At 50.2% G+C, this 26584-nt stretch overlaps 2 protein-coding genes across 5 annotated transcripts in view; one reads left to right on the top strand and one right to left on the bottom strand.

Moving 5' to 3' along the window:
- The window catches only part of LANCL2 (LanC like glutathione S-transferase 2), an 82479-nt gene that overhangs the window by 52979 nt on the left and 2916 nt on the right, over nucleotides 1-26584 (top strand). Inside the window, exons 8-9 of the mRNA XM_030871300.3 lie at nucleotides 2401-2473; nucleotides 4828-15652. Coding sequence (XP_030727160.1) covers nucleotides 2401-2473; nucleotides 4828-4943 — 189 coding nt within the window. The 3' untranslated portion in view covers nucleotides 4944-15652. The remainder of the gene's footprint in view (nucleotides 1-2400; nucleotides 2474-4827; nucleotides 15653-26584) is intronic.
- The window catches only part of VOPP1 (VOPP1 WW domain binding protein), a 92532-nt gene continuing 78680 nt past the window's right edge, over nucleotides 12733-26584 (bottom strand). For 2 of the 4 annotated variants that reach the window (XM_030871305.2, XM_060304915.1), the window contains exon 5: nucleotides 17941-20764. In XM_030871305.2, the coding sequence (XP_030727165.1) occupies nucleotides 20574-20764 (191 nt within the window). In that variant the 3' untranslated portion in view covers nucleotides 17941-20573. Of the gene's footprint in view, nucleotides 13099-13657; nucleotides 13736-17940; nucleotides 20765-26584 lie in introns of those variants that run through there. The other 2 variants (XR_009565176.1, XR_009565175.1) reach the window with 2 other exon arrangements.

Genomic DNA, 26584 nt, shown 5'->3' with positions numbered 1-26584 from the left:
CGCTTCTGCTTGTTCCTGAGTGTGCCGCACCCTAGACCACGAGCTGCGTGATCTTCCTAGTCAACATCCCGACCCTACCCAGTACCTAGGGCAGTGCCGGCACCAAGGGCAGGCCTAATAAATACGCATCGGATGTGCGAAAATGGACGCACAAAACAAGACTCAGTAAATGTTTGCTGGCGTTTTCATTGCTGTGCACATTTCACAAAATAAAGTTACAGGAGCACAGAAGAAAGATTGGAAGAAAATGCACCAAAATGGCCAATGACCCTTGACAGATGGAGGCATTCGGGTGGCTTATTCTGTATATTTATTACTGTTCTGAAGCCTTTTCTCACACCAGATGGAACAGAGCCTTCCGACCTGGTGCCCCGAGACACGCACACGGTCGTAGTGCCCACACTCAGCAGAGGCCGCGCGGGGTATTGTGGGGATGCAGAGGCAGGTGCCTGACCTGGGCGTCGGGGGTGCCATGTAGGCTGAGACCCAGAGCAGAGCTGGAGCTTGAGCAGGCGGGTGGGAGCGGTGCCGCCAGCCGAGGAAGCTGGCGGGGTGAGCACCCTGGGGCCCGCAGCGTTCCCTTGGCCAGAGCAGAGCAGGGCAGGAGCTGGGGTCAGCGAGGCGAGGGGCAGTTCGGGTGGACGGCAGTCACAGTAGCAGATGGGTAAGAAAATATGGGGATTCGGGAAGGCTTCATGGGGGCTGAGGCACAGCTAGTTTTCTAAAGATGTGGAGCTTTTCAGGTGGGCCAGGAAGGCAGGGCATGGGGAGGCGAAGTGCACCCCAGTAGGAGAAGAGCCCCTGCAGAGCCACGGAGGCAGGCACGGCACAGTGCAGCCTGACCCCGAGCGCTCAGCACGGGAGGGTGCAAGGGCGAGGGGTGAAGTCAGAGGGGCCGAGGCCAAAGAAAGCTGGTCCTTCCCCTTAGTCAGTAGATCTGAGCCTTGGTTACACCTTAGAATCACTGGAGCTTTAAAAGAGTGCCTGGGGCTTCCCTGGTGGCACAGTGGTTGAGAGTCCGCCTGCTGATGTGGGGGACACGGGTTCGGGCCCCGGTCCGGGAAGATCCCACATGCCGCAGAGCGGCTGGGCCTGTGAGCCATGGCCGCTGAGCCTGCGCATCCGGAGCCTGTGCTCCGCAACGGGAGAGGCCACAACAGTGAGAGGCCCGCGTACTGCAAAAAAAAAAAAGAGTGCCTGGACCACACCCTGGGCCCGGTTCTGCGGGAGCCCAGGCCCCCGGGTACCAGCTCCTGGGTGGTTCTCATCTGCAGGCGGGGCTTCCCAAAGGTTTGTGATTCATGTCCAGACTCCTCTCAGAAGGATTGCCGTGGCCACGGTGGAATGGATGAGGTAGAGGTAAACAATTTGGGTTTCTCCAAATTGTTGTTTAATAATTAATGCAAGAAATGTTGAGTTATAAACCCAAGGGCATTGGCTGTGATACTGAAGAGGAGAGATTCAGAAACACTTAAGCTATTGACACAGCCGACTCACTTTGTTCTAAAGTAGAAAGTAACACACCAGCGTAAAGCAAGTATACTCCAATAAAGACGTTAAAAACTAAATAAGTTCCTCATGATAGACACTAAAAACAGATATGGAGCTGAGCCCACAGAATTCAGTGGGTTTTCTTAATGTGGAGAAGACAGAAATGTGTGAATGTCTCTCTGGTCTCTGACTAGGTGGTGGAGCATCAGACAAGCTAGAAGAGTGAGCAGATCTGGAGGGTAGAAGGTTTATTGTATATGTGCTGAATTTATGATTCTTTATGTACACATGACAAAAATAAGTTACCTTAAGCCAAAAAGGGAAATTTATTATAATGTTATAAAAATCCATTGAAGAGGTTTAAGAAGAAAGGGTCGGGGAGCTCAGAGGAAATTGCTGATAAAGCTAAGGGATGAGTTTTCAAGATGAGCAGGGTGGGCAGTGGGCAGTGGGTGGGCCGGCCGGGGAGCAGTGGGGAGAGGAGGGAGGGAGGGAGGGCTGCGTGTTCAGCAGAGGGGCTGGCGGTGAGCCCAGAGAGCGCAGCCAGGCGAGCGGTTTCAGAGCCAGTGTTTTAATCTGGACGGAGTGCCTGCAAGGGCAGGAGGCGGTGCTTAGAAAAGACCGGAGGTCGTTGGGCTGTGAGATTCCTTACTTCAGCCTTCCCAACAACCTTCCTAGGTAAATTCCCCCTACGGAGGAGGAAGCAGGCCTAGGCAGGTGACAGAGCTTGCCAGGTCTCACCTGCTCAGAAGAGGTGGTGCCGAGTCGCTCCGAGCTCACGCTCCTGACCACTCTGTTGCCTGGGAGTCTGCTTACTTTGATTCTGGGTGAATTCACTGCAGTGTCTTAGGCGTTCCATTTTCACCAAGTGAAATCCCCACTCTTAAAAAGAAATGTCTTTCTCCCTAGTTTGCAGAATGGTGCCTAGAATATGGAACACATGGTTGCCGCATTCCTGACAGACCCTATTCTCTCTTTGAAGGTAAGAGTGAGGGAAAGCTCCAGGTTTAAGTATCTGGGTGTGTGCATTTGGTTCTCCTGACTGTGCACACTCACAGTTGATCTTAATTAGTAATCGCTGCACAGCTGGTAAATACCGTGAGCAAAGTCGTTCATTGCTGAAAATTATATTGAGTCTCTTTACCTTGCCTGTTTTGTGTGTGCTCCTGTGAACTTCCTCCAAGTATTTTTAGATCTTTTGTGACCTGTATAGGCATAGACTGTCTGCTGCTCAGTAATGGAAGAAAATAACGTTTACTCCTGTGCATTTCATCGGTAATATTGTGCGTGTAGTATTGATCTATTCACAGCAAACTTGGTTAGTTACTTAAATGTATTTAATTAAGTCATGTAAAGAAGTGTAAATAATTAATATTAGTAATTTAAAAGTATTAGTAAATACAAGTATTAGTAGTTGGAAAAAATAATGAAAATATTGAAGACAGTTCTGAAAAACAAGAGCAATGAAAGAAACCAGCAAACACATTGCGAGTCTGCTCCAGGCACACACAGTACATAGAATATAATTCAGGAAAACAAAATGGAAGTCCTACAGAGACTCAGATATTCTTTGTTTAGTGTGTGTGTGTGTGTGTAATGGTAATTTGGAACATAAGCCACAGAAACCAGAGGGCAAACGTTAATGGTGTTACGATAAATGGATGGTGACTTTTTAATTACTTTAGAGCCACCTTTTATAGTAATTCCAAAATAAATTTCAGAAGGAATAAATGAATACTTTTTAAAAACTCAAAAATTAGATGGGTGTTGAATTTTGTCAGGTGCTTTTCTTGCATCAGTTGGTAAGATCATGTGGCTTTTCTTCTTCAGGCCCCTAGCACTGTGGATCACACTGGTTGATTTTCAAATATTAAGCCAACCTTGCATCTCTGGAATAAACCTTACTTGGCCATGGTGTACAGTTCTTTTTATGTATTGCAGAATTATATTTGCTAATATGTTGATGATTTTTGTGTCTATATTCATGAGGAATATTGGCCTGTAGTTTTCCTTTGTTATACTGTGTTTGTCTGGTTTTGCTATCTGGGTAATGCTGGCCTAATAAACTGTACTGAGGAGTACCTTCTCCTCTGTTTTCTGTAATAGATTGTATATTAATTGGTGGAAGAATTCTCATTTAAATGTTTGGTAGCATTCTTCAGCGAAACCTTCCTAGCCGAGAGATTTCTTTTCTGGGAGTTTGAAATTTACAAATTCAGTTTGTTTAATAGGTTACAAGGCTGTTCAAGTTATCTGTTTCATATTCAGTGAGTTTTAGTAGTTTGTATTTTCAAGATATTGCTCCAGTTCACCTGAGGGGTTAAATTTTTGTGCATAAAAAGCTCTGGTGGCAGTCCTTCGTTATCTTCTTGATGTCTGAACTGTCTGTCGTGCTAATGCCGTGTTCTATTTCAGCTACTGAGATTTTAATCATATAATAGATAAACGAGCAAAAATTAGAGCGTCTGTCATTATCTTTTGCAGAATAAGATCTTTTTAATATTCAAAGAAACCGTAATGAAAAAAATGTTTCTCAGAATAAAAATGTCGTCTTTTGGGTCATAAAAATGAGGTGTATTTGTATCAGATATAACACAGTTAATACCTGAACTCTAAATGGAGTTCATTCAGGTTCATAAATTCAAGTTGATAATGGCAAATTCAAAGCCCCAGCGGGTGAAAATCTTCGAATGTACCCTCCCGAGAGGCTGGGAAGCTCTTGCATTCTTCTGGGCCCCTGTGCCTCACAAGTGCCTGGCAGGAGGCGCTGACTAGGTTCTCGTTGGATGGGTGAGTGCCGGTGTGGAGGCCACTAGGCTGGAAGGGCCCACAGCGCCCAGGACCCTTTGTGGAGGAGCTCCCTCCCTCCAAGGGATCCTTCGGGTAGGCTGCTGAGTTACTGCAGTGATTGGCGGTGGGGACTTTGACCAAGCAAGTAAAGTTCATTTTAAAATAACATTTTTGAAACCCAAAGTGCAACCTTCCGTTTGGAATAAAAATGTAAAGGCTCTGAGAGGACGTTTATATGTTGGAATATCACAGTAGCAGCGCCCTTAACTTCTGTGTTAGCACTTCTGTGAAATCATCTTAAAGTGTCAAGATACAAGATTAAAGCTCAGAAACCAATTTTTAAAATTAAGATAATGAAGAAAACTGGTATTACCTGCTGGGTGCTGATGTGAAGACTTCCTTTTTGTGCGTGTGAAGTTATTTTCAAAGTCCTCCCCACCTTTTCCCACATCCTTACAGCCCCAGTAAAGGCAGCGATCAGAGGTCACTTGGTTCTGGACCCCACCACGCACCCTTTCTCACGAAGGACCGCGTTTTGCGTTGCAGGTATGGCTGGCACTGTTCACTTCCTCTCCGACATCCTGGCCCCAGAGGCATCACGGTTTCCAGCATTTGAACTCGGCTCTCCACAGAGGGATACAAAGGTGCAAAAAGACGACTGAGAGATCCAACTGGACCAGAAGCCACCGGGTTGCTTAATGCCTGACACGGAACCAAGTGTGAATCCTGAAAGAGGGAGAAAAAGGAGAAGCAGGCACCCTCCCAGACCCCCTGTGTCCGAGTGTGATGACAGACCATCCCGTCAGCGTTCTGTAACAGTGTCCCCTCACTGGTGTAAAATATGAATTCCTCGTGTCCAGTTCTCTGTAGTGTGTGCATGTCTCTTGGTGTTCGCTGTCTGTAGGTGTAGGTTCTAAACGGAAGCCCTTCTCTGTCCATGAGCCCGAGCTGGCTGTGCATGAGGGCACGCGGCAGCCTCTTCTCTGTACATAATATTTAAAGTGGGGTGTTTTCTGTACTGACAAACAGGAAATAGGCAGGTGGTGTCCGTCCTATGTAACAGAATATTCTCCGCAGTGATGTCCCAGTCGTAAGACTTTCCAGCATTTTCTGTGGGTACCTTTCAGATCAGCATGAGAGAAAGACCACTCCAGAAATGAAAAGAAATAGAACAGGTAGAGGGGGTTTGCTGGAGTAGGGGGTGGTGAGCCTTTCCACCAGGTAGTCGAATGCTCCCTCTTTGTGTTTTGTGCTCACCTCAGTGTTTTTAAGAAGCCAAAGGGGGTGCATTGCAGCTCTGCTGGGGCTCCCATTCTCAGGCTCTTCGTGTGAAGTTCCGGACCCTCCTCGCAATCCAAGGCAGCCCGTGCCCTGGGGGGTGGACTCATGACACCAGGGCCACTCGAGGGAACCGTGTTCGTGGCCACATTGTAAATCATGTAGCAGCGACTGAGGGCTGGCAAGTCTAGATTCAGTGTGTATTATTAAAGCAGGCTGCACCTCGGTTCTATCAACGTTATAACTTAGTGTTATAAGTGCAGTGGATACAATTCCAGATGCATAATAAGCAGAAAGATATTCATCTCTTCCATGTCCCTCCAATTAAACTTACTCCCAAACTTGGTAAGTTATCCAAGTACAAATTGGAATGAATTTAGTCCTTATTTTTGTCTACTGTTTGGTTGATAAAAGTCTCACCTTTGATGAAATGTATTAAGCATAAAGTACTAGTCTGCATTTATGCATATGGAAAGCAGTCTTCTAACCAAGAAAATTACGATTCTGTCTGACAACTTTTATTTTAAAACTGGGCATTACTTTGGGTTAGCATACTCTCAGTAATTATACCCTGTACATCTGTTTCTAGGAGAGTTTTGCTGTCATGGTGTGAGTGGTCTAGGACTGTACAGACTTCTCATGAGCTAAGCCAGTTCATAAAAGACTAGATAGGTCTCTCTGATGGTCTGGTCCTTATCTACAAGGGATTGTCAGATGTTTATCAGCCTCGTTTCCACTCCTTTCATAAAGGTGAAAGAGTGTCCATGTAGAAGACAGATCCTTCACACGTGTGTGATTCTGTGCAGTCCTCAGGGTCCCGCTGAGCCTTGGCGGTGGGGCTGACTCCCGAACACGTGCCCTTCGGTTTCTAAATGATGCCTCATGAGTCTCCGTCACGACTGTTCAGGTTAGGCTGATGACTTCCATGGGTATAAATCCTCACGGTTGTGTTTTAACCGTCTTCCCGGGCCTGCTCATGTGCGTCTCAGGCAGCCCGGTTCCCCGGGACCTGCAGGCGGGGACGTGAGTGAGCTGAGGGGCTGTTTGTCCGAAGAGCTCCCCTGGTGTCACAGCTCAACCCAGCTGCACTGCTGCCACCTCGGCCAAAGCTCAGGGCAGCCCCCGGGGCTTCGGCACAGAGTGTTACCCAAGCCGTCTCATTTCTCAGGGGAGGCCAGTGGGGCTGCACAGGATTCACCCCCCTCAGCAAGAGGGGGCAGCTCATGGAGGCCCTGGTCCTGGCCACGTGTCTCCTGACCGGAAGCAGTGAGGGTGACCCTTCGTGACACCTGGGCATCACGATGCCTTGTACGTTTGGCTTGTTTCTGCCTCACACACTGAGGGAAGATGGCGCGCTTGTGAGGTAAACGGAGGAGATTGTATTTGCAGGGTGTTTTTAGAAGCCAGCTGGATTGACCCCTCCCGCTTACCCACCAGATGTCAACAGAGACGCAGTCTGTGACTCCACAGTAACCCGCTTCCTGGGGCGCGACGCGGGCGGCTGCATGGTGCCGGGTCCAGCTCTCAGTCCCCAGAGGCAGCGGGACAGAGGAGTCCCAGAGCTGGTTTAGTGGTTCTGATGAGTGCGATTTCGGATCTCAGAGCAGCTCACGGCGATTTCTTACATTTCTGTATCCAAGATGTGTCTAAGTGTTTAAAATAATGTGTATGCACAATGCCATTTTAAAATATGAAAGAGAAAACGATGTCCACAGAAAGTGTGTGGGGTTCCCTGGTTCGGTACTTAGTAAAAACATGGTTTTGTTGTGACACTTGCGGGGTCTTCGTCTCTTCTCACCACTGCCTTTGAGAGCGACGGTTGGAAGCCTCGGCCACCGTTCTGGAGATGGCCTTCCTCACGGAAAATGTGGCCGTTGCTCACGTTATGGCGTGCTAGGTGCTTCACTAGAATGACGGCTTTCTCTCTCTATCCCAAGGGCCTCCGAGCCCTGGGCAGCACCAAGAGAAGCCTGTCTTGAGCCTGCCCGTGTGACAGGCCTTTACACTCACAGTCACCGTGAATGGCCCCAGCACGGCTGGGGTCACAGCGTGCATGGTGGTGGGCACTCTTCTCATCACTGTCTTACACATGAGAAAGCTGATGGCCTTGCCCAGGGTCACAGCTGGAATGAGGGACAGTCAGGCTTCCGACCCGACGGTTCTTGCCAGTGGCCATACTTCTGACTTGTACTCAGTACCTCTTCTCCTACGTGCCCAACGTGGAAGGTGAGAAATTGAAACCCCGGAGAGGCCCTGTCATCTGTGCCCCTGTCCTCCTGGGTCCCTTGAACCATTCCGTGCAATTCCATACTCTTAACTTCGTGAGGCAGTTCTCAACCGCTATCACTTCATTTGCTAAATTCACAAGAGCAGGACCCAGGCGTGAGGCCCAGGTCCCCCAAACGTGTTTACAGACTGTCTTTACTCCTTCCCAGTCTCTTTGCTAAGCTTCAAGGGCCCCTTCCTCTCAGGTCTCTGTTTTTCCACATCCTGTGTTCTGGAGGAGAGCCAGGTGTCCATTCCAACCAGACGGTCACCCCCAGCGCCTGTCAGCCTTCTGTCAAACTGGCCGGTGACCCGGAAGGCCGTGCTGCGTCATCGCTTCTCCTGATCAGAGGAAGGCCGCAGGCTCCTCCACGGCCCCTGCTCCCTGGGGTTGGGTCGCTGGGTGACGGAGGCTATGACGCGTCCAGTCGGCCTCACAACGCGCCCCTGCCCCCATTTCCGTCTCCAGTTTGCTCAAGTGCTCCACCCAGCATGCCAGGCCTTGTGCTCGGTGCTGAGAGGGACGGCGACAGCCACCCTCCTGCAGCTCGCCCGGCCCCGCGACGGACGCCTGCGGAAGGGCACAGCCCCGCTCAGGCTCAGGGCCGGCCCGCCTGTGTCAGGACCTCGGACAGCTCCTCCGCAGCGCGGGCGGGGCGGCGGGCCTCCGGGCGTGCACTTCTGCTAATGGCAGGAGGGCACCGCGGCGAAGTGTGACCGGTTCAGCCTTGTGGCGCCGTGACCTCTGGCGTGAGGCTGCGGCTGGCCCCAGTCGTCAGGGAGCCTGTGGAGTGGGCATCCAGCGCAGAGGCTGGAGCAGCCTGTGTGAATTTGGATCAGCTGTTTCCTACAGAGTCTCTCTCTGTAATCAGGGCCTTATTTGGACTAACCAACCTTATTTGGTTAGTGGGAGAATTAAAACGGAATAACAAACGGAGAAAGCATCTAGCATGCGGAAGTGCTCTGTGATGGGGGACTTGAAGGTGTGCATGTAGTGCTTGTGTGTGAAGAAACGGGCTCACTCTCCTGAGTAATGAAATGAAAACCCAGGTCTGTCCAGCTCCAAGATCCCAAGCCACGCCACCATCGCGCACCACTGCTCTGCCTAGCATCCCCGAGCTTTCGGCCATCGTGGGCGTGGGCGTGTGTGTGCCCAGCCGCACCAGGGTCCTTCAAGGGGAAGAGTCTGCCATAGGGGCAAGGAGGAACCAAGCCACAGTTTCAGGCTTACACAAAATCTAGAAGTTCAGAGAGGCTGGGTTCTCCGTCCTCCAGCCTGTTCTTTGTTTAATGCCCCTGGAGGTCTTCCCGCTTCTGTACCAGGTAGATCCTTGTGGCTTTCATAAGATCATCATCAGATGCAGTGCTGGTCACATGTTAACAGGGACCTTACGCCCTCTTTAAAGTATTGTTCATGAGAGAATAAAGCATGTAGCAAGCAGCATAATCACATACCCACCCACAATCATACAAATGTCTCCCACGGTCCCAAGAACTGAGGAAGCCAGCTTTTCAACCATTTCGTCAGAGAGGCCACAGGGAAGTTATCCAGCGCTTTATGCTTGGCTGCTGGGAACTAAAAGGGGGGTAATGAACAGGACGGTGCTGCCTCCAGAGGCTCTCCGGTAGCAAGAAGGACCATGCTCCCTGCAGCTGAACTGAAAGTCCTGAGAACTTGCCTGCCTGAAGGGTGTCATTGTTCTGCCCTGACACTTGAATCAGAGATTGTTTAGAGAATTCTGCACTGGAAGCCACTTTCCTCCTGAAATTTCGAGGCAGCATACTGACATCTAGCTTCCAGTGTTACCTCCGAGAACCTCAGAGCCACAGTGATTCTTGTTTCCTTGTGCTCAGATGTTGTGTTTTGATTGTGAGCACTTTGCAAATTGTACAGTTTTTTCTCTGTCACGATGATGAGCCTAGTCCTGGTTTTTTTTTTTAACATCTTTATTGGAGTATATTGCTTTACAATGGTGTGTTAGTTTCTGCTTTATAACAAAGTGAATCAGCTGTACGTATACATATATCCCCATATCTCCTCCCTCTCTCGTCTCCCTCCCACCCTCCCTATCCCACCCCTCTAGGTGGTCACAAAGCACCGAGCTGATCTCCCTGTGCTATGCGGCTGCTTCCCACTAGCTATCTATTTTACATTTGATAGTGTATATATGTCCATGCCACTCTCTGGCTTCGTCCCAGCTTACCCTTCCCCCTCCCCGTGTCCTCAAGTCCATTCTCTATGTCTGCATCTTTATTCCTGTCCTGCCCCTAGGTTCTTCAGAACTTTTTGGTTTTTTCTTAGATTCCATATATATATGTTAGTATACGGTATTTGTTTTTCTCTTTCTGACTTACTTCACTCTGTATGACAGGCTCTAGGTCCATCCACCTCACCACCAATAACTCAATTTCGTTTCTTTTTATGGCTGAGTAAGATTCCACTGTATATATGTGCCACATCTTCTTTATCCATTCATCTGTCGACGTAGTCCTGGGTCCTTGGTAGGCCCTTCCAATCTGGGAACTTGTGTGTTTCAATTGTAGGAAATTTTCTTGAATTATTTCTTAATGTTTTTTTCCCTTCCACCTTTTTGCTTTCCTTTCCAAGAGATTTCAACTTTATTTTCGAATCCTTCCATTGTGTGTTTAGTTCCAGGAGTTTTTCTTGTTCTCAGGGTCTCTTTTGTGTATATCCTCTTCTTGTTGCAATATTTTATCTCTTTGAGGATGTTAATTTATTCAACACATAGTCATGAAGGGCTTATTCAATGCCACACATTATTCTGGGCACTTGGAATCCATCAGTGATCAAAACAGTCAAAAAGTTTTATCTTGTAGAGTTTGTGTAGCAGCGAGAGACAAGCAATAAGGCTAAATAGACAAATGTTCTCCTATGTTATAAGGTAATAAATAATATGGAAAAAAGATAGAATAAAACAAAATAAGAGGGACTGATGGTGGAGAGAACACAAATTACTGTTTTAAACAGGATGGTCAGAGTAAGACTAGAGACGGTGACATTTGAGCCAAGACTTGAAGAAATTGAAGGAGTTGGCCAGATGAGTATCTGTGGAAAGAGCACCTGACAAAGGCCGTGCCCTGTTCAAGAGTGGAGTGAATGACCACACGGGGGAGGGGGCGGGGAGGAAGGAAGGCCCGGGCCTGGAAGGCCATTCGGAGGAGTTTGGCTTTTGCTCTGGGTGAAGTACAGAGCCACTGGAGGGTTTGAGCAAAGGAAGGACGTTATCTGATTTATGCGTCGAAGGGGACATCCTGAGAGAATGCCTGGTGGACGTAGGGAAACCAGAAGGCTGGTCCAGGAGAGAAATGATGTGGGCTTGGCGAGAATGGTCGGCCTCTTGCTGTGTCCTAGAGCCAGTAGGATTCCTGACGGCCAGTGCAGAGCACGAGAGAGCAGAGTTAGCCTTGGAAGGGGCGTCGCCAGCAGCTGAGATGTGGAAGAGGCCACTCGGGGCTCAGGGCATGTGGAGTCTGAGGTGACCGGGACGGCTGGAGTTTGGAGAGAAATCTGGGAGGGAACTGACACTTTGGAGTCATTTGCATGTTGATTATTTACAGCTATGAGCTGAGAGAGCTCACCCAGAAAGTGAGGGGAAAGGGAATAGGGAAGGAAGGAGCTAAGGCAGAGCCTTGGCCACGTAACACCAAGAATCGGGAGGAGTTTGCTCCAGCAAAGGAGGATGAGAAGAAGACCTCTACCTCATTGGGTAGAGGTCTGTTTTCCTGGAGGCCAGTGAGGAAATTTTACGTGTGCAGAGGAGTGACCAGCTGTTTCAGCCGATCCTGATAAGTGAGAGAAATGCTAGGAGTTGGCCATTGCATCCAGCAGCCTGGAGGTCCTTGGTGAATTGGTGAGCAGAACAGACAACGCTAAAAGGAGTTTGGTTGCAAAAGAGAGGAAAGAAATGGGGCCATAGTTGGTAAGAGAAATAAGATCAAGAAAAAACTTTTTTTTTTTTTTAAATAGCATGTTTGTAAACCAATGTGATCCAATGGGAGCTTTTAAAAAACATGATGTAGGGACTTCCCTGGTGGCTCAGTGGTTAAGAATCTGCCAGCCAATGCAGGGGACACAGGTTCAATCCCTGGTCCGGGAAGATCCCACATGCTGCAGTGCAACTAAGCCCGTGTGCCACAACTACTTAGCCTGCACTCTACAGCCCGTGAGCCACAACTACTGAGCCCGCATGCTGCAACCACTGAAACCTCTGTGCTCTAGGGCCTGTGCTCTGCAACAAGAGAGGCCACCGCAATGAGAAGCCCGCGCCCTGCAACAATGAGCAGCCCCCGCTCGCTGCAATCAGAGAAAAGCCCGCACGCAGCAATGAAGACCCAACGCAGCCAAAAATAAATTACTATTATAATAATGTGCTGCATAATCACAATACCAGTGTCACACCTGAGAAAACTAACAATGATTCTGTAATATTACGCTGCATCCAGGCCATGTCCGGTGCCCCGACCGAGTCAGGAGTGCTTTAAGTCTGTATTGTTGTTTTCCGTCGGGATCCAATCTAGGTTCCTGCTTTATATTTTGTTAATCTTTTCATAACCTAGGACACTCGCCTGCTTTTTTGTTTTGTTTTTAACGACATCAACTTTCTGAAGACACCAGGACTGTTGTCTCATAAATCTCCCCCGTGAGTTTGTCTGATTCTTTCCCCACGGAAACTGGTCCTGCCGTCTCCCACTTCCTGCAACTCGGAGGTTCAGTTTGGACTCTGGAGCTACACTGTCCAATATGGTAACCACTAGCCACCGGTGAGTATCTGAATGTAAATTAGTTTCATGAAGATTAAGTTAAATTTTAAAATCCAGTTCCTGCATCTCCCTAGCCTCATTTCTTTTTTTTTTTTTTAACATCTTTGTTGGACTATAATTGCTTTACAATGTTGTGTTAGTTTTCTGCTGTATAACAAGGTGAATCAACTATATGTATCCTAGCCTCATTTCAACTGCCCAATATCCACATTTAGCCCGTGGCTACTGTACTGGGCAGTGCAAGTATTTCCATCATCATAAAAATTTCTGTCGGATAACGCTGCTCCAGATGTGGTTATATCCTGGTTGGACATTTTTGGCAAGACTTTCTTAGGTGGTATTTTGTACTCAGTACTGCATCACATGCAGAGGCCTGGTTAGGAGTCCCAGGGTGTCCTGAGGGACTTGTAAACTGCACTAGGAATATCACACGCCCGCCACATCCTTCTCTGGTCGTCGGTCGGGATGCTACATCCTGTGATGGAAAGATTTCTAGGGAAAAGAAAATAAAATCAAAGAATATTAGAGCTGAGAGGGAAGTTTGATTATTTTATAAGCAGCTGAGGAAACTGAGGCCCATAGAGGTTCAAGACTTGCCCAAGGTCACTGATACTAGTTGGAAGCAGAGAATCACCTTCGACAAGCATCTTCGTACTCCTGGCCATGCATATATCAGAGTCGAAAATACCCTGTGGCAACTGAGATCACACTACTAAAAATAATCATAAAATATTTATCAGTGTCAGGTACTGTATTTAGTCCTTAAAAAAATTACTTCACATGATTCTCACAACCACCCCACAAGGAAGGTTACTACAGAAAATCTCTGATTAACAGGAATTTATTTTTTCAGGTAATAAGAAACCTAGAATTGGTTCAACCCTATGAAAGCTGGTATCTCTGTGATCATCTTGGCCTTTCCGTCATGGTCACAAGGTAGCTGCTGCAGCTCCAGATATCACATCAGTGTTGAAAGCAGGGTGAACCTGCATGTGGCAGTGCCAGCAACTCCAGTCTCATTTATGACAAAAGTGAAATCTTTCCCAGAGGCCCAGAGGAGACTTCTGTAGTATCTATCATTGGCCAAGACTGTGCCCGTTGCAAAGAAAATGTGTGGCTCTTCTGGCTTCTACAGAAGAAACAGGGAAGGGAATGGGGGTTGGATTAAACCAAACAACATGGAGGTGTTCCTGTCCTCACGGTTCAGTTGAGGAAGCTGATGCTCAGAGTGCAGAATCCCTCACCGGGGGCTAACCAGTGAGTTTCAGCGGCAGAGATGCTTTGACTCCAGAGCCCATGATGAGTACAGTGTGCTCACTGAAGAATGAAAATGAGGACTCAGGTTGCCAGGTCTGGGCTGGTTCAAACACTTCAAGAGGTAGGATGTGTGTGTCCTCAAAGAACAGGGGAGAGGCTGCCCCAGACCGTGACTCTGCCACCCGAATAATAAACTGAGGAAGGACATTCAGGAGAAGAGTGCCAGAGGTATTTGGGGGTGGACGGCTTAGAGAAGTTTTCCTTACTCCACTCGTAATATATATTTAAAGCTACATTTCATGTATCTATATACTTAATGCTATATATATTCAGTGCTACGTTTCTATATCATAAATATTTCATAAATATAGTTATTTAATATATGCTATATTTCATGTCTTCTCCCCAACCTTCTCTTTTCCATGAGAGCTTAGTCTTGCCAGCCTTGGTCTTGCCAACCACACACCTTTCGAGAAGGTGCTTCTCACAGTTGGTAAGAGATTCATGTAGTAAATGATACAAATTGAACAAAAATGGGGCTTCCGGCCCCTCCTCAAGTCGGTAGCTATGCATGGACCGTGGCTCATACGCAGTGCCTGCCAAGCCTGGTGGGACACGTCAGTACAATCTTCCTAATGGGAATATTTGCCGAAAGCCGGAAGAAAGGTACAGATGCTTCGAGCCAGCAATTTAAGTCTAAGGTTTTTTTTTTGTTGTTTTTTTTTTGTGGTACGCGGGCCTCTCACTGTTGTGGCCTCTCCCTTTGCGGAGCACAGGCTCCGGACGCGCAGGCTCAGCCGCTCCGTGGCATATGGGATCTTCCCAGACCGGGGCACGAACCCGTGTCCCCTGCATCGGCAGGCGGACTCTCAACCACTGCACCACCAGGGAAACCCAAGTCTAAGGTTTTATTCTGAGGAAATAAATGTGGATGAACCTTTAAAATGGTCACAAGCTCGCTCAGCACAGCATTGTCCATAATAGGGAAAAATTAGCAACAATTTTTGCAAAAAAAGCAAGTTGGAGAAATACATTAATACCGAAAAGTGAAACAAAACATATATGTGGTAAAATTAGGAAGAAAAGCAGGGGGTGGTAAACGTAAAGTGCAGGCGGTGGTAGGCGGCGCAGTGGAGCAGCTGCGCGGGGCGCCTCCGTCCTGTGTCCTGAGTGGCTTGCGTGTTCACGTGAGTACATCTGCTCTGCAGCATCCGCGGTTATGCCAGCAAACTGAGAGGCGTCCCAAGAAAGCCTGGTTTTCCACGGCAGCCACCGTCCTGGGGGTTTGTAGGCGATCTCGGCCCGCACAGTCATCCGGGACTAGGCGTCCACGGCCCGGGGGGTCCGGGCTGGCGCGGGAGGGAGCGCCTCGGGGCCCGGCGGGAGTTCAGGGCGACTCGGGTCCCCTGCGTCCTCACCCACCACCGGCCCGGCCCCTCGCCGCTCGCTCCCGAGCATCCGGCCGGCATCCACCATACGCCTTAGGCAAAAGTTACGCTCATTATTCTGGGTGTGTAGAATACTTTGCTGTTTAAAAATGAAAAACAAAATGGAGCGACCCCAAAATTAGATCGGAGTGTGTGGGTTAAATCACCTGCGGCGCAGCCGTGTGGTGGGGCGCTGTTTAATCGTTGCAGGGAAGAAGCAGGAGACTATTTAAATGCCAGGAAAAATGCTAGCGGAAAGCGGGCTGCGAAGGATCCCGCGGTGCACCTGTGTCGTCAGAACGAGGGACCTAGAAAGCGACGGAAACACGCCCAGCTGCAGTCTCGGGATGCTGGGGTCGCAGGTGATTTCTGTTTACCTTTTGCTTTGTGCTTTCCTGTACGGTCTTCATTTTAGATTAAAAATAAAGGCATGGGTTTGGTTTTGAGTAAAAAAATATCAGCAGGGACTCTGCCACGAAGGGCTAAGCAGGGTCTCCTCCTGGAGCCTCCCCGGGGCCGCCCCACCCGCTTCGCGCAGGTGCCGCGCCCCAACCTGGCTCGGGGCAGGGCGGGGCTGGGGCGGGGCCCGGGGCCCAGTCTCCGGTCCCCTCTCTGGGCGGGCGATCTGGGCGCAGAAGCCGCGGTCCCCGGTCCCGGGCTCATCGCGGGGTGTCGCGTGCGTCGCTGGCTGTCCAACTCGCACCACACCCTGGGCGCCTCCGTAGCCCCACTTTCCAGATGGGGAAACGGGGACACCAGGACGTCCCGTGCCCCCAGTCGTCAGGGCGACTCCGAGGCAGGGCGTCCGGAACGCCCGTCCATGTGCGCGTATGGTCCCTCGCGCGGCTCCACCGCGAGTTTTAAGCCAGGGCCCTCACCACAACACAGGGCGACGAGGACGGCATGGCGAGAGCAAGCGCAGAAGGTGGGCAGAGGGAGCCGGTCTCCAAGGTCAGTGCGCCCAGAGCGTCCTCCCCAGGCTCTGGGGGACTCGGCTGGCCGGGCACCGGCCTGAGCTAGGCGCGGACGTGCCTTCCCAGGTCTCCCCAGAACCGAACTACACGTGCCGGGCACTGGGGCCTTTGGGTACTTGAGGACGAGACAAACGTACCTTCCCCGCTCCGCCGCCTGGAGGGAGGGACCGGGCTTCGCATCTCCCCAGGGGAGCGCAGAGAAGGGGCGTGGAGAGCGGGACTGCCTGCCCGGGGACCTGGAGACAGGAGGCCTCCTGCCCACCAGACTCTGCCCTCGGTGGATCCTGTCACCTTCTTTCTGCCCCCCTCACCCCTCCACCCATCCAACTCCTGTACCTGCATCCTAGGGCCCAGTCCTAGACTCCAGTGAGAAAGGTCCTAGCTGCCTGTGAGTACACCTTGTCACCTCTGAGGGGAGAAACTCATTCAAGGGCACGAGTGGTTAGCAGGTTTTGGGGGATGAGGGCTCTGGCGAGAGGACACGACTTCTGCAATCCGTACCCGCATCTCTTCTGCACCCACACGGGGGCACGCTGCTGACTTCCTCCTGACCATGACAGGCGTGACGAAGCCAACTACTGCCTTTCCCTCCCTACCCTTGCTTGACAGCAACTCACCTTCTATTTCAGAAATTACAGTTTCTGATCTTGCACTCTTTTGCCTTGATAACTATTATGGACTTTTTGGAGTTCCGTGAAATTTGGGAGGGACAGACAAGAGTGAGTACTGTTTGCCATCTCCAGTCATGACCTTTGATGTGTAAATGACCTGCTCCCGTTTCACTGGGGGAAGCTGAGGACCAGCGGGTTGTCCAGTGAAGCATGTAAATCAGCTCTGCGTTCCCCACCAGCAGGCAGGCTGGCCTCTTCTACCTTGTTTCCTGTCCTGTTTTAATGTAGTAAATTATAAGACACTTCTTGATAAACATTATCTCAGTTGGTGATTCATCTAAAATACAGCCTAACTGTAGCAGCTATAGATCTGTGAGAGAAATAGTTTCTGACCAAATAGAGTTGGATTCTTTCTTTTTTTTAATAAATTTATTTATTTATTTTTGGCTGCACTGGGTCTTCGTTGTTGCGCGAGGGCTTTCTCTAGTTGCGGCGAGCGGGGGCTACTCTTCTTTGTGGTGCGCGGGCTTCTCATTGCAGTGGCTTCTCTTTATTGTGAAGCATGGGCTCTAGGTGCACAGGCTTCAGTAGTTGCAGCACGTGGGCTCAGTAGTTGTGGCACACGGGCTTAGTAGCTCCGCGGCATGTGGGATCTTCCCGGACCAGGGCTCGAACCCATGTACCCTGCATTGGCAGGCGGATTCTTAACCACTGAGCCACCAGGGAAGCCCTAGAGTTGGATTTTAAAATCAAGGCTCCCCTACCTATGCAAAGCACACTCAGGCCCCCAGATACTTAATATCAGTATTAGCTGTAAGTCCACATAATTAATGCTTCTGTCTTCCTATTCCGATAATTTTTTCCTTAGCTAGATATTTTAAATGTGTTGGTGAAACAAAAGTTCCTTATCTTCTTGGATAGCATCTAATTTCCAGTTCTCCTGAGACTGGGTGCGTTCCTCACGCACTCCACCCCACCCAGCTGAACTGAGAGCCCACTGTGCATCCTTCTTCAGAAACTTCGTCGCTCCCCTCTTTCCCACTCCCCAGCAAAAGAGTCAAAGCACACACCCAAATTTATTTTTATTTTGCATACATAGGAAACATGACCCTATCAAAAGAACAGAAAAGAGAAATAAGCCAAGTGTTACAAGAGGAAAAGCACGCACGGACCTGCTCCCAGCTCCTCCTGGCCACACCTGCTACGGAACTCTGTGGAACTTCACACACCAGTAGCTGGACCGGCTCCAGGCAGTGGGCACTGTCCACCGACAGCACGGGGGGAAACAGAATGGGCAGGAAATGTCACTGCGAGTGGAATTTCCACACACAGTGTCAGTGCCCACAGTAGTGGGTTCTCACCCCGGTTCAAGGGAAAACAAAATTTATCTCACACAAACATGAATATAAAATTGTTGAGTGCTACGTAAATCATTGTCTCAAGATCATTTGCTATCAAAAAGATAAACAAAATTTCGTCACGGACATTTGGGTGGCTACTCAGCTGCGCCCAGTCCAACGCCAGGGGCAGCTCTCGGCGCGCTTCCTCCTCAGAACAGTAAAGGGAGAAACTGGGCCTGAAAATGCAGAACGAATGACCTGGAGGAAGAGGACCTTCTGGACCCATGTAGTTGTCCTGGGTTGTAAACAGCAAATGTTGCGCTTTGTTGTCTCGTTCGAATCAAGGACTTGAGTGCGGGGAGGTACTGAAGTTGGGCCCAGGGGTTCGGAGGTCACACTCGGTGGTCAAAGACACCGGCAGCAGCATCCGTGTTCACAGACTGTTTCCAAGGGGTTCATCTGGCTCCAGGAGTGTCCTGTGGGATTCCCGGGGAGGCTCCCAGGTTCCCCACCCTTAGAAAAGGTAAGTCACTGTGGCCCCATCCTGATTCCTCACTCCTACACCACAGACGTGTCCCAGTAGAGCAGGGACACGGCAAGTAGGGCTAGGGAATGAAAACCCTCAGTATCTACTCGGTGAGATGTCCTGACGCTCAGGTTCAATGAGTGACAACTCCTCAAGAGGCTCTGTTGAGTTCATTTCAAAAATAAGCACTCTGGGCTTCCCTGGTGGCGCAGCGGTTGAGAGTCCGCCTGCCGATGCAGGGGACGGGGGCTCGTGCCCTGGTCCGGGAAGATCCCACATGCTGCGGAGCGGCTGGGCCCGTGAGCCGTGGCCGCTGAACCTGCGTGTCCGGAGCCTGTGCTCCGCAACGGGAGAGGCCGCAACAGTGAGAGGCCCGCGTACCGCAAAAAAAAAAAAAAAAAAAAAAAAAAAAAGCACTTCACCCCACCACTACATATACAGGGATCTACATGTCTCGGCTACGCGGCTTTGCCCTTCCTGTACGTGACCTGTCAGGGCTCACTCTGGGTTTAAATACGCGATCGTGGGCAGTACTCGCTACGCAGAGGAACAGGACCCCGGCCCCCTGACAACCCCAGGACTACCTGTGATCCCAGGGCCAGAGAGGTTTCTGAGCCAGGCTTTGCGTTTCCAACCAGATCTTCTTTATTCTAATTTTGATGAACTCATCATCAGTGAAATCTGTTCAGCCCTTTCTGAAGAGATCGCTCTGCAGTCCTGGGGTCTTGCGTTCCCGTCTCTTTCTTAGCAAGTTCCTCCTATTCGGAGCCCGGCGTACACCTGCTGAGGCCAACCAGCCAGGGCCCAGGCCTGCCCAACCCAGGCTCGAGCCACTGACTGCGCCCTGCCGGGACACCTCTCTCCAGAGGCTGACGTGGCTTCCCAGCCGGATGTGCCTGTCTGCTTTGAAAGCGTCCATCACAACGCACCGTCAGAGCTACCTCAGGGGAGGGCGCAGAGCTGCCTGGCCGTGATCCCAGGCCAGAGAGCTGCCGATGTCCAGGAAAGACTCCGAGTCTGACCTCAGGACAGGACTCCACGCCACCTTCCACAGGACACACTGAAAAGGGCTCGAACACTTTTTTCCCCAAGTCAGACCAAGAGCTCATCAAACGCAATGTCCGGTTGGAGGCAGGGGGCAATTTCCCATGAATTTAAATAACGTTCCTTAGTGACTTTCAGGTAACTATAGACAGCGGCTTGGCCTGACTCTGGATCCCCATCTCCTTGAGGTGCAAGCCGTGCCCAGGGCTCTCCCCGCCCTGGCTGTGCAGAGGGCAGCTCTGGTCTTCAGGAAGGGGATGGAGAAGCGAGGGCTCCGAGGCTGCGCTGCCCACGCCTGTTTCTCTGAGAGCCTTTGGAAGAGGAAGACTGATGGGCAAGGGGCTCACACAGCTGGCCCTGTGGTGCCTCATTTCGGACGGGCCACCTGCCGTGTGGGGGGCCTTCCGGGCGCCCTGGGCCCCTCCTCGCGTTCGCGCGTACTCACCTGCAAGCGCCCTGCCTCACCTTCTGCCGGGGTCTCTCCCCTGAGGGTCTGGGTGCGCCACCCTTGGGGGTCAACCCTCGGGACTGTCCACTCGGCCAGAGCACAGATGACATTGGAAACAGAAGCAACAGAGGAGACACGGGGTGAATTCAAATACTGGTCCTCCAAGGAAAGCTTGAAAGGAAGCTGTGCTTGCTTTGAAGATATCAGAAAGGAATTTGCCCTTAGTGGCTCAGAAGACCATTCCTGGAGGTGAACAGTGATGGGGCGCCAGGAAGGGCGGGCGACAGCCTCCCCCGGCCTCCCCGGCCAGTTGCACAGGCAGGTGCCAGGCCGCTCCCGGCTACTTGGCCTTCACCACCTGTTCATATGGGGGCGGTGGCGTGTTGCAGTAGGAAGGGGGCGGTGGGTAGGCCATGCTTCCCTGGGGTGAGTTGGGTTGGACCTGGAAAGCCATCGCCACAGGGTTCCCAGCGGGATTCACCCCTGGTCCTCCAGGGTCGGTGTAAAATGGCAGCCCCAGCTGCTGGGCTCCTGAAAGACAGGTAAGCAGATGTGAGCACAGCAGAAAAAACCCACAGCCCATCACAGCCAGGGCCCAGACACAGCAGGGCACCTGGGATCAGGTGACGAGCAAAGGGGACATGCCAGCCCCGGCCTCCCGGAGCTTCTCCTCTACTGGATGCAGCCAGCCAGAAAGCACCACAACCCAAGAGGGTGTCTAAGTGATGGAGGGACATTAGCGGGATCAGGCCGAGTGACACCAGGGCAGCCCTGCCAAGACCTCGGGGAGGTGCACCAAAAAATTACCAACGGAGAGGGCCGAGTGTCCCTTAGAGCCTAAACAGCCTGGGCGCGGAAAGGTGAGTCAACTCAGAGAGAACCGACAAGAGGACCCTGTGTTCCCGAATCTCGGCCAGAACCATCACCGGCACCTCCACGCACTTTCTGAGAACAGTTTGCTGAAGGATCAGCTCCACTCCCACCTGCTGGATTAACGTTTAATCAGGGCAGAGTACCTGTCATCCAGGTGAACCCAGTTCCCAGATAAGGCGACGACCTACGGGGCGGATGCCAGCGGGGTGGGCTGACATGTCTGTGGACTCTCTCCCTGCCCTGGATGCTGCAGGAGAAGGATGCTCTTGTCTCAGGGAGAGGCTGTAGGATGCAGGCTGAGCCCTGCTGCGGGCCAGGGTTCAGGGCACGGGGGGTCCAAGAGCATAGACGGTGACAAGAGGGAATATACTGGTCACCCTGCCCCAAATCTAGCCCTAACTCTCTCTCTCTCTTTTTTTTTTTTTTTTTTTTGCGGTACGCGGGCCTCTCACTGTTGTGGCCTCTCCCGTTGCGGAGCACAGGCTCCGGACGCGCAGGCTCAGCGGCCATGGCTCACGGGCCCAGCCGCTCCGCGGCACGTGGGATCTTCCCAGACTGGGGCACGAACCCGCGTCCCCTGCATTGGCAGGCGGACTCTCAACCACTGCGCCACTGGGGAAGCCCCCTAACTCTCATGTTAACAGTAGAAATACCTGAGCTGCTGCTTTGGAGCCTATACCTTAGATCTGCTTTTTCTGATCTTGTTGACAACATGACAGGATACTGACTAAACAATTAAAGAATCAAGAAGAGAAACTGTGGGCTCCGGGTTTTATGTGGGCTGGGCTAAGTTCACGAGTGAAATCAGGTGTATCTGAGTTAGACCTCATTCAACCCAGGAGACACTCGGGCACCAGAGAGGTCGTCGCTGTGTGTGTATCGTGTAGGGTCTTTTTTTTGTGCAAATCTTCCTCTGCCACAGTTTAACTGAATAAAGGTCAGATTCCCGGAAAGATGCCCACCAAGGTGTGCAGGATGTCTTGGAAATCTACAAGTGTGCTGAAGGAGAGAGTACAGGACAGAAACACCTGGCCAGAGAGGCACTCAAGGGTGTCGGGAGGACGGCCATCAGCCACAGGTGGCACCTTCATCAGCTCCTGCCTCGTCTCACACCTGTGTGGCCCAACAGATGGCACCTGCTTCTCCTGGTGCATCTTGCCTGCTGCCAGGAGACGGGCTCGTTTACAAGACATGTTTGTATACAAGCCCGTGACCAGCCAGGACCGTGCGCTTCTCAGGGGCAGAGATTATACTTTATTTATCTCTGAATCCCTTTATATTTTATACAAATAAAAAGTTAAAGATGAATAAAAAGAGGCTAGTGTAATAGTCCGGGAAAGACACAATGGAAGCCTCTGAATATGAGAGAAGAAATGGGGACAAGAGGACGAGAGAGGGGCCCAGGAGGTGTATCCAAGGACCCGGGACCAGCTCAGTGTGGAGTGCGTCGGGAGGAGGAGAGGCCTGCCTCGGAAAGGCCCGGCTCCTGGTGTTGATGAGGGGCCCGCCAGGCGAGAGAGGGGCAGAGGAAAAGGGCAGGGCCCGCGGGAGCCCAGGCAGCTCTGGGGCCTTCTTTGTGGAAGTGGCAGCACAGACGTGGCCTTGGCCGAAACCTCCCAGGAGGAGTGTGTAGAAGGGCCAGAGGATGGCTGGGGAGAGCAGCGCAGACAAGGCCAGCAGTCAGACGAGGAGAAACACAGGAGGCGTAGGCGGCAGCAAAGAATGAAAGGAGAATGCGAGGAAAGAGTGAAGCAGCGAGGCGGGAGCTGTGTCACCAGGCGGGGTTCAGGAGGGGACAGGGCAGCACCGCACCTTATCAGCCCACAGGACATTCGGGATTTCTGGCCAGCGGTTTCAGCACCATGGCTGGCACAGAAGCCCAGCTGCCGGGGCAAACAGCTGCTCCAGGGTAAGGGGTGAAGACCAGAGGGGAGGAGTGGTGGCTAAAGGGATGCATGACAAGGGCAGACGTGTTTTTTGGGTTTTTTTATTCTTTAAAAAACTGCTTTAAGGGAATTCCCTGGTGGCGCAGTGGTTAAGAATCCGCCTGCCAATGCAGGAGACACGGGTTCAATCCCTGGTCCAGGAGGATCCCACATGCTGCACAGCAACTAAGGCCGTGCACCACAACTACTGAGCCTGCCCTCTAGAGCCCGCGAGCCACAACAACTGAGCCTGTGCTCTAGAGCCCGCGAGCCACAACAACTGAGCCTGCGTGCCACAACTACTGAAGCGCACGTGCCTAGAGCCTGTGCTCCACAACAAGAGAAGCCACTGCAATGAGAAGCCCGTGCATTGCAACGAAGAGTAGCCCCGGCTCACCGCAACTAGAGAAAGCCTGCGCGCAGCAACAAAGACCCAACGCAGCCAAAACAAAACAAACAGAAAAAAACTGCTTTAAATTAAGGTACAGTTGATTTACAAGATTATATTAGTTTCAGGTGTACAACACAGTGATTCTAAATTTTTATAGATTATACTCCATTTAAAGTTATTACAAAATAATGGCTATATTTCCCTGGGCTGTACAATATATCCTTGTTTATTATTTTAGACATAGCAGTTTGTACCTCTTAACCTCCTACCCCTATCTTGCCCCTCCATCCTTCCCTCTCCCCACTGGTAACCACTAGTTTGCTCCCTATGTCTGTGAGTCTGCTTCTGTGTTGTTATATTCATTCGTTGTATTTTTTTAGATCCCACATGTAAGTGATAACAGACAGTATCTGTCTTTCTCTGTCTGACTTACTTCACTTAGCATAATACCCTCCAGGTCCATCCACATTGTTATACATGGCAAAAATTTATTCTTTTTTATGGCTGAGTAGTAGTCCATTGTGTGTGTGTGTGTGTGTGTGTGTGTGTGTGTGTGTAATGCAGTATATATATATATCCACACACACATATACACCAGGTCTTCTTATCCGTTCATCTGTTGATGGACACTTAGTTTACTTCCGTATTTTGGCTACTGTACATAGAGCTGCTAAGAATACTGGGTGGCATGTACTTTTCAAATCAGTGTTTTCATTTTCTTTGGACGTTTTATCCAGGAGTAGAACTGCAGGATCATTTTATTTCTATTAGTTCTATTTTTAGTTTTTTGAGGAACCTCCATGCTGTTTTCCATAGTGGCTGCACCAACTTATATTCCCACCAGCAGTGTACAGAGTTCCCTTTTCTCCACATCCTCGCTAACTTGTTGACGTTAGCCATTCTGACAGTGATATCTCGGTGTGACTCTGATTTGCATTTCCCTGGTGATCAGTGATGCTGAGCGTCCTTTCACGTGCCTATTGGCCATCTGGATATCTTCTCTGGAAATATGTCTATTCAGGTCTTCTGCCCATTTTTTAATCAGGTTGTTTGGTTTTTTTGTTGTTGAGTTGCATGAGTTCTTTATATATTTTGGATATTAACCCCTTATATATGATTTGCAAATATTTTCTCCCATTCAGAAGGTTCCCTTTTTGTTTTGACGATGGTTTCCTTCCCTGTTAAAAGCTTTTTAGTTTGATGTAGTCCCATTTGTTTATTTTTGCTTTTGTTTCCTTTGCCTTAGGAGACAGATCCAAAAACAATATTGCTAGGACTTATGTCAAAGAGTGTTCTGCTTTATGTTGTCTCCTAGGAGTTTTATGTTTCAGGGCTTACGTTTAGGTCTTTAATCCATTTTGAGTTTATTTTTGTATGTGGTATGAGAAAATATTCTAATTTCATTCTTTTACACGTAGCTGTCTAGTTTTCCCAGCACCACTTACTGAAGAGACTGTGTTTTCCCCACTGTATATTCTTACGGCAGAAGTATTTTTAAGGATGGGAAATGCTTGAGTGCGTTTATAGAGGTAGGGGCAGAAATACAGGAAAGAGAGAGGATTTCTACAGAGAATATAAGCTCAATGATGGCAGGGACCTTATAAGCCTGGTTCAACATTTGAACCCCACTGTCTAGCAAAGAGCCTGGTACACAGGAGGGCACCCAACATGTCCTGTCAATTGGGCAGAGAGAAGCAGCACACAGGGACCCACAGTTCCATGCGTGGGAAGAAGGACCCGGCGCTCACACAGGCAGCCTCTGTACTGCGTGCCACTGCGGGTTGGTGATTTGAGCAGACACATTCCCAAGTCCTCAAAGAAGAGATGCTCACAGACAGTAGCAAAATGGTGACAAAGAGCGGCACAGCCAACTGGCATGGGATTCAAAGTAGCCGGGACTGTAAGGGTACAGAAATGATGGCCAGGAGACAAGGGGACACCTGCACCATCTCCCTAACTTAGCGGGGGCGGAATGTGGGAGAAGAGAACTTGCCCTTCAATTCTGAAGGCTTACGGTAGATGGTTTAGTTAGAGAAAGAAAAGACAGAGCGTCTGTGAAGAAGCTGGAGTTAGAGGAAGACTGTTTCTCCAGGAGATAGAGAGGAAAGGACCAGGAGAAGTGGGCAAAACGGCTGCAGCCACACCGCTCTCCCCGCTGTTCCCTCACCTGCATTGCATCTCTACCCTATGCGGAGGGCGCGGTGGGGACAGCAAGGGTATCGGCCTTGCATCCACTTTCCTGAAGACACGGAGGCTCAGCGAGACAAAACGTGCCAAGGTCACACAGCTGCCACATGGAGGCGCTGGAATTTGCACCCAGTAGTGTACTGGCAAGCCCAGGCTGTTGCCACTGTGGCGTGTGTCTCACAACGGGGTGAGGAAATGGGGGAAGAAGTTCCGGCTAAAGAGGGACGGGCAAAACCAGAGAAGGCTGGTGACGTGAGGGACCGACATTCTGGGCGCCATCCGAGGACTAAGGGCTTGGCTGGGGGCTGTCACGGCCCAGGCTCCCCGGGCTCCACCACCCGCCCCGGGCTGCGCTCTTAAGCCGGCCACAGCCTCCTTCTCCGGAGACTTGAAGTTATTCCACCCCTTGCAGCCATCGTCTCTTCCTCCTTGAGAGTCTCTGTGCGATTTGAGAGGGAGCCCTAGATTCAGCAGAGATGCGTCGACTGACAAGCGCCCCAACCGAGCAGACACACTGTTTAATTCCGTTTCCCAAGATTTTTGTATTTACGATCATTAAACATGATCCAATATAATTTTACTTTGGTTATACTAGTTCTACAAGTTATACTAGCTTTACAAAACAAATTAGGTAATTTCCATAACTTTCTATACTTGTAGTAATTCATAAGCATTGACATGAACTGTTTCTTAAAAGTTTCAAAGATACCATATGAATTTGGAGCCATTCTGAGAGCTAACTCTTTGAAAACATCCTCAAACTCTTGCTTGCTTTGTGGACCACTGAAATTTTCAATATTCTAATGAATCTTTGGTAATGTACACTTTCCTATCTTACCAAAATTTTCCATTTCAGGAGTACTTCTTTGTAATTTTTAATCTCTGGATATGTAATGTTTCAATTTATGATTTTACTTCTTCTTTATCCAGCTTTACTAATTAGATTTATCAGGGATGGGATTGGCAATGTCATTT

The sequence above is a fragment of the Globicephala melas genome, chromosome 9 (genome assembly GCF_963455315.2).
Source record: "Globicephala melas chromosome 9, mGloMel1.2, whole genome shotgun sequence".
Classification (NCBI taxonomy): domain Eukaryota; kingdom Metazoa; phylum Chordata; class Mammalia; order Artiodactyla; family Delphinidae; genus Globicephala; species Globicephala melas.
This window is presented reverse-complemented; position numbering and strand designations above follow the sequence as displayed.